Source organism: Hypomesus transpacificus, chromosome 7, assembly GCF_021917145.1.
Source record: "Hypomesus transpacificus isolate Combined female chromosome 7, fHypTra1, whole genome shotgun sequence".
Classification (NCBI taxonomy): domain Eukaryota; kingdom Metazoa; phylum Chordata; class Actinopteri; order Osmeriformes; family Osmeridae; genus Hypomesus; species Hypomesus transpacificus.
In genome coordinates this window covers 9031185-9044227 of record NC_061066.1, presented here as the reverse complement: position 1 = coordinate 9044227, position 13043 = coordinate 9031185, and the positions used below count along the sequence as shown (strand labels likewise).

The 13043-nt window shown below is 54.2% G+C and overlaps 1 protein-coding gene across 1 annotated transcript in view; it reads right to left on the bottom strand.

Moving 5' to 3' along the window:
• Positions 1 to 177: 177 nt before the first annotated feature.
• cdk17 (cyclin-dependent kinase 17) overlaps positions 178 to 13043 on the bottom strand; it is a 25111-nt gene continuing 12245 nt past the window's right edge. The window contains 17 exon segments of the mRNA XM_047022683.1: positions 178 to 389; positions 470 to 547; positions 1510 to 1600; positions 1817 to 1859; positions 2316 to 2421; positions 2812 to 2909; positions 3463 to 3583; positions 3720 to 3843; positions 3932 to 3994; positions 4140 to 4234; positions 5182 to 5296; positions 5403 to 5459; positions 6171 to 6185; positions 6188 to 6298; positions 8468 to 8601; positions 10286 to 10450; positions 11433 to 11565. Of these exon segments, the coding sequence (XP_046878639.1) occupies positions 352 to 389; positions 470 to 547; positions 1510 to 1600; positions 1817 to 1859; positions 2316 to 2421; positions 2812 to 2909; positions 3463 to 3583; positions 3720 to 3843; positions 3932 to 3994; positions 4140 to 4234; positions 5182 to 5296; positions 5403 to 5459; positions 6171 to 6185; positions 6188 to 6298; positions 8468 to 8601; positions 10286 to 10450; positions 11433 to 11559 (1581 nt within the window). The 5' untranslated portion in view covers positions 11560 to 11565 and the 3' untranslated portion in view covers positions 178 to 351.

Genomic DNA, 13043 nt, shown 5'->3' with positions numbered 1-13043 from the left:
CCCCTCTACTCTTTAAATAAATAAACATATCCCACCCAGTAGTCTCTCTCTCTCTCTCTCTCTCTCTCTCTGTCTCTCTCTGTCTCTCTCTGTCTCTCTCTGTCTCTCTGTCTCTGTGTCTCTGTGTCTCTCTGTCTCTCTGTCTCTCTGTCTCTCTGTCTCTCTGTCTGTCAGAGGGGTGAGAGGGGTGAGGATGTGTGCTCCGTCTAGGGGGGAGGGGGGCTCATGCGGAGGGTGGAGGAGAGGAACAGCTCCAGCCTACTCCATCAGGGGTGTTGGTGGGGGTGGGAGGGTGGAGAGGGGTAGCCAGGGTGGCTGGGGCATCTTGATCATGTTCCTCAGGCAGAGAGTCTAGAACAGCATGCTCTGTCTTCTGTTCTTACTGTTGCCTGTGGAGAGAAACACTCAGTTAAGAGAAGTCACAGAGCGTGTGTGTTTGTGTGATGGGTGTGCCTACTGTACCACACACCTGAATCTGAATATGAAGAATTCCGGTAGCCTGGGTCTCTCTGAAGCTGAACATCCTTGAGGGTAAATATTGATATACCTGTATGACACAGAGCATAGTTTATTTTAGATTAGAACACTGTTTGATATGGCCAGGCTGTAGCTGACTAGACCAGGACCAGGACCAGGGCCAGAACCTGAACCAGGACCAGAACCAGGACCTGAACCGGGACCAGGGCCAGAACCAGGACCTGAACCAGGACCAGAACCAGAACCAGGACCTGAACCGGGACCAGGGCCAGAACCAGGACCTGAACCAGGACCAGAACCAGAACCAGGACCTGAACCGGGACCTGAACCGGGACCAGGGCCAGAACCAGGACCAGAACCAGGACCTGAACCAGGACCTGAACCAGGACCTGAACCGGGACCAGAACCAGGACCTGAACCGGGACCAGGGCCAGAACCAGGACCTGAACCAGGACCAGAACCAGAACCAGGACCTGAACCGGGACCTGAACCGGGACCAGGGCCAGAACAAGGACCAGAACCAGGACCTGAACCAGGACCTGAACCAGGACCTGAACCGGGACCAGAACCAGGACCTGAACCGGGACCAGGGCCAGAACCAGGACCTGAACCAGGACCAGAACCAGAACCAGGACCTGAACCGGGACCTGAACCGGGACCAGGGCCAGAACCAGGACCAGAACCAGGACCTGAACCAGGACCTGAACCAGGACCTGAACCGGGACCAGAACCAGGACCTGAACCGGGACCAGGGCCAGAACCAGGACCTGAACCAGGACCTGAACCAGAACCGGGACCAGAGCCAGAACCAGGACCAGAACCAGGACCTGAACCGGGACCAGGGCCAGAACCAGGACCAGAACCTAAACCGGGACCAGGGCCAGAACCAGGACCTGAACCAGGACCAGAACCTAAACCGGGACCAGGGCCAGAACCAGGACCTGAACCAGGACCAGGGCCAAGGCCAGGACAAGGGCCAGAACCAGGACCAGGACAAGGGCCAGGACTTGTAGCCTGGCAGTAAACACTCACTCTCAGGCAGGGTGTGTATCCTCGTCCCCAGACTCTTAAAGTAGGCATGCTTCATCGACTCTTCAGCTGAAATCCTCTTCTTGGACTCAAACTGGAGGGAAAAAAGATAACAGTCACACTGGTGGCAGATCAAGTAAAAATAAAGTATCTACTGGATCAATGTGGGTTATCATGATGGTCGACTAAACAAGACTAACCACAATGACCCCTACAGGCCACTAGTGGTACTTCATGGGAGTGTGACAGGCTCAAATGAAGCAGGACTCTTCTACGGCATGGGAAAAGGTCAGGTTTTAAATATACTCACTCTCAGAAACGATAACACCAGCTCAATGCCTTCACTGTCCAACCTAAAAGAGAGGAAGGGAGGGTTGGCAAAAAAGAGAGAGGTACAAACAGGGGAGGAGAAGGAGGTGAAGAGATAGAGAGAGAGAGGGGTGGAGGAAGGGGAGGAGAAGGAGGTGGAGAGAGAGGTCAGGGATGACTGGGTTTATTGTCAGCTGCCCTCGATGACAGATTGGACACCCTGACTCACAAGAGGAAGGAAGTGGAGAGTCAACTCTCCAAAGTTCCACAGGATTTCCTGCCCTGGCTAACATGCAACACACGATACACACTCCAACACACACACACACACACACACAAGCGCATAAGCACTAACACACATGGACATAAGCACACACAGACACAGTCTCACACACACACACACACACACACACACACACACACACACACACACACACACACACACACACACACACACACACACACACACACACACACACACACACGGACAGGGTTGGTACCTGGGTGCGTGGTTGATGAAGGGTTGGGGTTTGTATTTGGGGAACTTGTAAGACTTGAACTCTTCAATGGAGGAGATCCCCGACCAGTTCTCCTCTGACGGGGTTCCTGGAAGAGAGAGAGAGAGGGAGAGAAGAGGAGAGAGAGAGACAGAGAGAGAAGGAGAGAGAAGGAGAGAGAGAAGAGAGGGAGAGAGGGAGAGAGGGAGAGACGGAAGAGAGAGAGAGACGGAGAGAGAGAAGAGAGAAAGAGAAGAGGAGAGAGAGACGGAGAGAGTGAGAGAGAGAAAAGGAGAGAGATGGAGAGAGAGAGAGAGAGAGAGAGAGAGAGAGAGAGAGAGAGAGAGGAGAGAGGTGGAGAAAATGAAAGAGAGGGAAAGAGAGGGAGACGGAGTGAGAGTGGAACGGTTAATACATTAAGTAACGTATTTTGCTCCAGCAAATAGCAGGTCATAATAATACCCGTACTAATGCTTGTTTCGTGGTGTGTTGCATGTACCTAGCAGCCTGAATATGAGGTGCAGCTCGTCCTCCACGGTGGAGCCTGGGAACAGAGGCCGACCTGCAGCCATCTCATAGAAGATACACCCCACCCCCCTGCAGGGGAGGGAGGGCAGAGGAGGGAGGGGGGGAGGAGGGGGAGAGGAGGGAGGAGGGGGAGAGGAGGGGGAGAGGAGGGAGGGGGGGAGGAGGAGAGGAGGGGAGGAGGGGGAGAGGAGGGAGGAGGGGGAGAGGAGGGGAGGAGGGGGTGGAGAGGAGGAGGGGGAGAGGAGGGAGGGGGGAGGAGGAGAGGAGGGGGGGGAGAGGAGGGAGGAGGGGGAGAGGAGGGAGGGGGGGAGGAGGAGAGGAGGGGGGGGAGAGGAGGGTGGGTGAGGAGGGAGGAGGGGGAGAGGAGGGAGGAGGAGAGGGGAGGGGGAGAAGAGGGAAGGGGACAGGGAGGAGGGGGAGAAGAGGGATGGGGGGAAGGGAGATGAAAGAGAGACCCACGTCACAAAAAGTCATCAGAAGATTGCAGTCAAGGTGATCTCGTCCCTCACCGTAAATAATCCTGTCTCAGGTGGTGAGAGTGTGTCATGAGAGTGTGTGTGTGTGTGTAGTATCTGTGTGTGTGTGTGTGTATAAGAGCAGTGTGTGTGTGAGGCGTCCTCACCACATGTCGATCTGGGTTGAGTACTCTGAGGATCCCAGCAAGACGTCGGGGGGGCGGTACCACAGGGTCACCACCTCGTTAGAGTACGTCTTAGTGGGGACAGACTTGGCTCGGGCCAGACCTGGGACAACACACACACACGCACACGCACACGCACACGCACACGCACACGCACACGCACACCAAGATATCAGTCGATGAAAAACCTATGAAAAACTCCTTACATGGTCTGACAGCAGTTCTGAGGTCTGTCTCACCAAAGTCGGCCAGTTTGAGTTCTCCTTTCTCGTTAATGAGCAGGTTCTGGGGCTTCAGGTCGCGGTGGAGAACTTTCCTCTTGTGGCAGTAGGACAGGCCCCGCAAGATCTGGAACAGGAAGATCTGGGAACAAACACGTTTAAGTAAACAACATCTTGTTCAGACTTGCCCCAAACCTGGCAACCCTCGTGGAACTCCTGAACGCCCTCACCTTCACGTTATGCATGCTCATGATGTTCCCACAGTCGTCCATGTACTGCTTCAGGTCCTTGTCCTGCACAGAAGACTTACAGGTCAGACAGGAAGAGCACACCATGCACAGGGCTGAGGACTACAAGTCCCAGGGCTGAGGACTACAAGTCCCAGGGCTGAGGACTACAAGTCCCAGGGCTGAGGACTACAAGTCCCAGGGAACTCACCAGGTACTCGAAGACAAGCGTGAGGCTCTTCTCGGTGTGCACGATGTCGTGTAAGGTCACTATGTTGGCGTGCTTCAAGTCCTTCAGCAACGACACTGGAGAGGGGGATGAAAGGAAGAAGAGAGCGAGTATGAGCGAGTATGAGCAAGAGGAGAGGATGAGAGGGTCTTCAGTAGGCAGGCAGAGAGAGAGAGAGGCAGGTAGAGAGTGGTAGAGAGAGAGGGAGGTACAGAGAGAGAGTGGTAGAGAGAGATGGAGGTACAGAGAGAGAGTGGTAGAGAGAGAGGGAGGTGCAGAGAGAGAGAGGTAGAGAGAGAAGAAGAGAGACGGGGTAGAGAGAGTGCGGCAAACAGATGATAATAGCTTTTCGATCTGGACATACAAGGGTTGAGTTGAAGCATGAGGGAGAATGACATGAAGGGATAAGGAGGCTGGAGAGAGAGAAAGGAGCGAGGAGGGGGAAAGAGGGAGGGAAGAGGCTGGTGAGAGGAGGGAGGAGGAGAAGGAGGGAAGAGGGTGGTGAGAGGAGGGAGGAGAGGAGAGGAGGGAAGAGGCCGGTGAGAGGAGCGAGAAGGAGAGGAGGGGAGGGAGGAGGCTGGTGAGAGGAGCGAGAAGGAGAGGAGGGGAGGGAGGAGGCTGGTGAGAGGAGCGAGGAGGAGGAGGAGAGGAGGGGAGGGAGGAGGAGAGGAGTGAGGAGGAGAGGAGGGAGGAGGCTAATGAGAGGAGCGGGGAGGAGAAGGAGAGGAGGGAGGAAGCTGGTGAGAGGAGGCAGGAGGAGAGGAGGAGAGGAAGGAAGAGGCTAGTGAGAGGAGGGAGGAGGCTGGTGAGAGGACGCAGGAGGAGAAGGAGAGGAGGGAAGAGGAGAAGGAGAGGAGGGAAGAGGAGAAGGAGAGGAGGGAAGAGGCTGGTGAGAGGAGCGAGGAGGAGAAGGAGAGGAGGCAGGAGGCTGGTGAGAGGAGGCAGGAGGAGAAGGAGAGGAGGGAAGAGGCTGGTGAGAGGAGGGAGGAGGGGGAAAGAGTGAGAGGAGAGAAGGAGAGCTCACCCTCCCTGATGGCTGTGCAGGGAGCACCCTCCTCGTGCTCCAGTCTGATCTCCTTCAGCGCCACCAGGTTGTCAGTCAGCTTACTGCGCCCCTTAAACACTGTAGCGTAGGTCCCCTACACACGCACACACATACGTCAGGCATTGACTATTTCTGTCGGAACTATGAAAGTAATAATAGTTTTGTGAGTGTGTGTGTGAGTGTGAGTGCGTGTTTCCGACCTCTCCCAGTTTGTCCAGTTTGATGTACGTCTCCAGCTTCCCAAAGCCAATCTCCGACTAACGGGAGAGAGAGCGAGAGAGACGGAGAGAGAGAGAGACGGAGAGAGAGAGAGAGGGAGAGACGGAGAGAGAGAGAGAGCGAGAGAGAAAAGTGAGTGTTTTATTTCTAGAATGTTCTTGTGTTGTGGAGCGTTCTGTACTCAAGATCATTCCAATTCCGCCTCACAGCAGACCCGTTGCCATGGAAACAACCAGAGCGGAGGGCTGTAGCGCGAACGCAACTGGTGAACACGGGATAAAAAATGCTGTAATCTTCCTCACACACACCCCACTCACACACATTCATTCATTCATTAACAGTATTAGCTCATTAACAGGATACACACTCAAGAACAAGACACGCCCCCTCACCAGGGACGCTCTGCCCCCCACCCCCCCCCCCCCCTCAACAGGGACGCTCTGCCCCCCCCCCCCTCACCAGGGAGGCTCTGCCCCCCCCCCCCCCCCCCCCCCCCCCCTCAGGGACGCTCTGCCCCCCCCCCCCTCCTCAACAGGGACGCTCTGCCCCCCCCCTCCCCCTCAGGGACGCTCTGCCCCCCCCCCCCTCAACAGGGACGCTCTGCCCCCCCCCCCCTCAGGGACGCTCTGCCCCCCCCCCCCCTCCCTCCTCAACAGGGACGCTCTGCCCCCCCCCTCCTCAACAGGGACGCTCTGCCCTCCCCCCACCCCCTCACCAGAGATGCCCCCCCCCCCCCCCCCGCTCCTCACCAGGGACACTCTGCGGGGGAGCGCCGGCTGAGGGGCAGCTGGAATGAGGGGCTACTCAGCTGCATCTTCTCCAGGTAGCCGTCAGGAATACGGATGTCAGCAGGCAGAGACAGGCGCTTGTTCAGGTCCTGCACACACACACACACGTGAGGACACATTGTTATATTTGAACTTAAAGCCTTTTTTTTTAGGTTGTATAGCCTTTTTTCACTCTGGCAGGGGGACTGGCTATTGGCTATAATTTGGTGCATTTACATTTTAATGTTCATGAATGTACACTGTCCCTCTTGATCAAATAAATAAATTGATTGATTGACACACACAAGAAAAGAAACTAGAGTCACCGTCAGATCACACACACACATACTGTTTGAGATGTGTGTGTGTGTTCCTGTACGTCTGTTCATGTACGCACGCACAGCCCTGACAACACCCCCCACACACTGTACATCAGAAATAACTAATTTCCTTCCACAGCAAGACACACCACTTGCTGCCATGCATCCCCCCAGACCCAACCAAACACTCACCACGCTCATCTCATTCACCAAGATGGAATACAACGCCCACCACACACTTGACACACACACACACACACACCACAACAACCTTCAACCACACAGAGACACACTTGGACAAACCACTTCATACAGTTTGAACTCTAACTCTTTGAGTCTTAGACGCAGTTATAGTCTTCCCGTGTGTTCCTCTCCTCCCAAAGTCATGTAAACAGGTCCTGACTATCTAAAGAGCTGATCTTATACGACTCGCTACGAACCAGTGACTACTGTTACACTCCCCTACACACACACACACACATGCCATAACCAAGGAGATGGAGCAGTGTATGTTTTAGTGTGTGGTTGTCAGTTTGAGACACTGTTGTACTCCTATAAGAACATCATAGCTTGTGGCGTCCACGCCCTCTGTTCAGCGTTCTAGCATGCAGTACCCAGGCGCTACCAGCAGGGGGCTGAGTAACACCAGACTAAAGAAGACACGAGTCTTAGACCTGAACATGCACTTCATCTATAATAAAACACCAGAGGCAGAAGTTAGAACGGCGTTCGGGCTGTGCAGAGCTGATATTAATATCCCTCAAGTGCACGGTCAGCAGAGAGGCTACTGAAGGCTTCTCTAAAGGTCTGAGAGTGGATGTGAGATGTTCACTCCATCTGAGAGGAACATGGAGGTCATCTTTCACTCTCTCACTCTCTCGTTCTAATACTCTCTCTCTCTCACTTTGAGTCTGTCTCTGTGTCTCTCCTCCTCCCTCTCTCTGCCCGCTTCTCCTCCTCTCTCTCTCTCTCTCTCTCTCTCTCTCTCTCTCTCTCTCTCTCTCTGCCTCTACCTCTCTCTCTCTGCCTCTACCTCTCTCTCTCTGCATCTCCTCCTCTCTCTTTCTGCCTCTCTCTTTCTGCCTCTCTCTTTCTGCCTCTCTCTCTCTCTCTCTGCCTCTCTCTCTCTCTGCCTCTCTCTCTCTGCCCCTCTCTCTCTGCCTCTCTCTCTCTCTCTGCCTCTCTCTCTCTCTGCCTCTCTCTCTCTGCCTCTCTCTCTCTCTCTGCCTCTCTCTCTCTCTCTGCCTCTCTCTCTCTCTGCCTCTCTCTCTCTCTGCCTCTCTCTCTCTGCCTCTCTCTCTCTGCCTCTCTCTCTCTCTGCCTCTCTCTCTCTGCCTCTCTCTCTTCTGTTTACTCCGTTCTTCCTCTCTCCTCTCTGCCAGAGCTCATACAGGGCGTCATAGAGGGTGACATGGTACGACATCCATTATACATAGTTAGTGTTCAACCCTTCAGCTCACCTAGCTGGGATGCTACACTCCCTCCTTCCTTCTCTCCCTCTCTCCCTCCTTCCCTCTCTCTCTCCCCCCTCTCTTCAGTCCGTCTCTATGTTGCTTGCTCTGAGGAATCGTATCAGTGATGTGTCACACAGACAGTCAAAGCTTCTTAAAGTCTTCCCTGCTTATCTACGTGTGTGTCAGTGTGTGTGTGTGTCAGAGTGTGTGTCAGTGTGTGTCAGAGTGTGTGAGTGTCAGTGTGTGTGTGTGTGTGTGTGTGTGTGTGTGTGTGTGTGCGTGTGTGTCAGAGTGTGTGTCAGTGTGTGTCAGAGTGTGTGAGTGTCAGTGTGTGTGTGTGTGTGTGTCAGTGTGTGCGTGTGTCAGTGTGTGTGTGTGTCAGAGTGTGTGTGTGTGTCAGTGTGTGTGTGTGTGTCAGTGTGTGTGTGTGTGTCAGTGTGTGTGTGTGTGTGTCAGTGTGTGTGTGTGTCAGTGTGTGTGTGTGTCAGTGTGTGTGTGCTCCCACCTCCATGGAGATGCGGCGCTGGACCCTACTCCTCAGGCAGACCCCGGTGGGCGACTGGACCTCATCTGACGACGTCCCGGACGCCTGGTCACTCTCTCCATCTGAGCCCATCTTTAGGTTCTCATGGACTATGTCTGGGGGGGGGGGGGGGAATGAGAGAGGCAGAGAGAGCACCATGAGCTACACACTGAATGGAGTGAAAGTTTATTAGACGTTCAAAGAAAAAGAAAGAGTTGTGTGTGAGAGAGAGAGAGAGAGAGAGAGTAAGAGAGAGAGAGAGAGAGAGGGGAGAGTTGTGTGATAGGGAGAGAAGCTTTATGAGCTTCCCCCACCTCTCTTTCTCCTGACTGTCTCTCTTCCATCCCGCCAATGACCCCCCCCCCCCAGTGACCCCCTGAGGCCAAAGATTAAACAGTTCAACCTGCTTCCTCCTGGGCCGTAAACTCCTGACTCCACAGCACAGCGGGGGGGGGGGGGGGGGGGGGGGGGAGAGTTTACACACACACAGAGAGATGTGCACTCTTAATGAATAGTTTAGTGTGTGTGTGTGCACATCTCTGTCATCAGCATGTCAACACCTCAGACACAGGGGCCTGTCATCCCCAAACAGCTCTGAACTCTACTGACATCTCCTCCTCACCTCTCCTCCTCACCTCTCCTCCTCACCTCCCCCACTCTCTCTCCTCCTCACCTTCCCCGCTCTCTCTCCTCCTCACCTCCCCCGCTCTCTCTCCTCCTCACCTCTCCTCCTCACCTCCCCCACTCTCTCTCCTTCTCACCTCCCCCGCTCTCTATCCTTCTCACCTCCCCCGCTCTCTCTCCTCCTCACCTCACCTCCCCCACTCTCTCTCCTCCTCACCTTCCCCGCTCTCTCTCCTCCTCACCTCCCCCGCTCTCTCTCCTCCTCACCTCTCCTCCTCACCTCCCCCACTCTCTCTCCTTCTCACCTCCCCCGCTCTCTCTCCTTCTCACCTCCCCCGCTCTCTCTCCTTCTCACCTCCCCCGCTCTCTTTCCTCCTCACCTCCCCCACTCTCTCTCCTCCTCACCTCCCCCGCTCTCTCTCCTCCTCCCCCTCACCTCCCCCTCATCTCATCTATCTCCCCCTCTCATTCCAAGCCACAATCTTAGATGGATAGCTTGTATTTGAGGGAATTCCATAACTTTTAAAACAAACTCCACAAAGGTTTGGATCCTACTAGCATTTGTTCAGTAGACTTTGGGGATGCGACACCCTGAGACACACTGCAGCTTCAACAAACATCAAGCTGGGATCAAAAACGGAAACACATAAATCAAAACCATGGATGGAATTGTAGTCATGCTCAAGTCAAATGTCAAATCAAATGTGACAGGAAACAAGAGCTCATGAGCTCAACTGTGACAGGAAGCGAGGATGTTACAGAACCAGGGAGACTCCAGATGATGACATAGAACGTGAAGACAGAAGTGTGTGTTTGTGTGGATGACGTACTACGTGAAGATTGAGGTGTGTGTGTGTGTGTGTGTGTAGACAGACAGAGAAGGTGCCGTTCTGCTGGGGAGGATCCGCTCTGACCGTGTCGGGACCAAACTCACAGGGGCTATGACACACTTCCTGTGGATTCGCCGTCACCATCTGTTCTCCCCGCTGACTTCCTGGTGTGTGTGTGCGCGTGTGTGTCTGTGTGTCTGCCTGTGTGTGTGTGTGTCTGCCTGTGTGTGTGTGTGTGTGTCGGCCTGTGTGTGTGTGTCTGCCTGTGTGTGTGTCTGTGTGTGTCAGCCTGTGTGTGTGTGTGTGTGTCTGCCTGTGTGTGTGTGTGTCTGTGTGTGTGACTCACCCAGGCGGCTGCCATTGCGGGGCATGGCCATGAAGGAGCCCAGACTGCCCCCGATCACGCTGTGTGGTCGCCGTAGCGGAGGCTTCTTGAAGGAGCCGGTGTACTGCTGCAGGAAGGACTGCATGCTGTGGGAGGTGGGCGGGCGGCCGTTACGCACAATGGGCTCTGAAACACAACCCCATTGGTCAGTGGATTGGTCCATCAACCACTCAGCCAATCCAATCATCCCATTCTTTATGCCTTATTACCTATGGACAAATGCTTATCACAACCGCTTGGAGCTGAAGTGTTACCTGTTGTGTGTGTTTGTGTTTCTCTCTCTCCATGCTGCCGTCTTCACCTGCACCTACTCAAACTGCTGTCGGTAGCACCTTTCATCTGTCTGTGTGTGTGTGTGTGTGTGTGTGTGTGTGTGTGTGTGTGTGTGTGTGTGTGTGTGTGTGTGTGTGTGTGTGTGTGTGTGTGTGTGTGAGTGTGTGTGTGTGTGTGTGAGTGTGTGTGTGTGTGTGAGTGTGTGTGTGTGTGTGTGTGTGTGTGTGTGTGTGTGTGTGTGTGTGTGTGAGTGTGTGTGTGTGTGTGAGTGTGTGTGTGTGTGTGTGTGTGTGTGTGAGTGTGTGAGTCTAATCTGGCCCATGTACCATACCCTTTTCATAAGCAGGAGGAGTAGACAAGTAGAGATCAGAAGCAGCTCTTACTAACATCCTCCCATGCTCCACATCTCTCTTCTCTCTCCTACACTGCTCTTCTTCATGTCGTTCTCTCCCTGCGTTCTCCGTGTTCTCCCTGTGTTCTCTCTCTCTTGTTCCCTCTTGTCCCCCCCCCCCCCCTCCATTGCTTTGTCCAGTTTTAAATCGGCTTCATTTAACACAATTCTATCACTCAAATGCCAAGCTGGGCAGGCCAAGCTGACAGCTACTACTAACATTACCTCAGAGCAACCCAAAGACGTGACTATGTCTGTGTCTGTGTGTGTGTCTGTGTGTGTGTCATTTGGCTACATGTTTCCTTTCCTCTCTGCGTCTTATCTAATCTCCACAACTGATGCACTAACAATAGTAGTACTTCTACCTCTGTTCCTCTCTTGCTCCCTTCATCTGCCTCTCTGCCTCCCTGCCTCCCTGCCCCCCTGCCCCTTTCCCTCACTAACCGCTGTCTATAGAGCCGTTGTCCTCTATGGTCATCTGCTCTGCGAGCTCCGACAGGGACTCGTCGATGGTGTGGCTGGTGTGCAGGGTGAGGGAGAGCCGCCGGCGGAAACGCTTCATCTTCTCCATGTCTGCCTGCAGGAGACACAAGGGTCAGAGGTCAGGGCAGAGGCATACACATACACACTGACACACACATACGTACCCACTGGCATTTGTAGCGTGACATACACACTGACACACACACTTAAATGAACAAACAATAAGTGCTTACAGAGGTGGAGTGATGTTCCCTCTTAGCTTTGTGAGCCTGCGTGTGTGTGTGTGTAGTACCATCATTCAAATACCTGGGGAGCATCCTCTCAGAGGATAATAACATGGACGATGAGGTCCAGAACATAATCCAACAAGCATCAGCTGCCTTTGGGAGACTCAGGCACTGGCTCTTTCAAAACAAGAACTTACAGCTCCTTACAAAAGTCTCTGTGTATCAAGCCGTTTGCATCACCACCCTCCTCTACAGTTGTGAAGCCTGGTTCACTTACAGCCGTCATGTGAAGTCCCTGGAGCATTTTCACATCCACTGTCTCCAGCGCATGCTAGGAATCACTTGGCGCGACCGAGTGCCACACACTGAGATCCTCAGGAGAGCAGGCTGTGAGAGCATTGAGGCCACCATCACCCACCATCAGCTACGATGGCTGGGGCACGTTATAAGGATGCCCCTTGATCGTCTGCCTCACAAAGTGCTGTATGGCCAGCTCGCGCAAGGCCAACGCTCTGCTGGAGGGCAGAAGAAGCGCTATAAAGATCAGATAAAAACAGCGCTGAAGAACTGTAAAATCAGACGTGGGGACCTGGAGGGCTGCTGACCGTAACACCAGGAGACAGGACAGACAGGACAGACAGGAGACAGGACAGACAGGACACAGGACAGGCAGGAGACAGGACAGACAGAACAGACAGGAGACAGGACAGACAGGACACAGGACAGGCAGGAGACAGGACAGACAGGACAGACAGGAGACAGGACAGGCAGGAGACAGGACAGGCAGGAGACAGGACAGGCAGGAGACAGGACAGACAGGAGACAGGAGACAGGACAGGCAGGAGACAGGACAGACAGGAGACAGGACAGACAGGAGACAGGACAGCCAGGAGACAGGACACAGGACAGACAGGAGACAGGACACAGGACAGACAGGAGACAGGACACAGGACAGACAGGAGACAGGACAGCCAGGAGACAGGACAGACAGGAGACAGGACACAGGACAGACAGGAGACAGGACACAGGACAGACAGGAGACAGAGGACAGGACAGCCAGGAGACAGGACAGCCAGGAGACAGGACAGCCAGAGGACAGGACAGCCAGGAGACAGAGGACAGGACAGCCAGGAGATAGGACAGCCAGGAAGGGACATAAACGAAACGCAACCAAGGTTGCCGGTACCACCACTATTACATACACATGTCCCCCTTGTGATCAAATAGGACTATACAGCCACCAGAGAATTCACCGTTGAGTCAGAAGTGGACGTCATCATCGGCCTCGATGGACAAATACAAGCAAGCAAGCAAGCGTGTCAGTGTGTGTGTGTGTGTGCCTGCG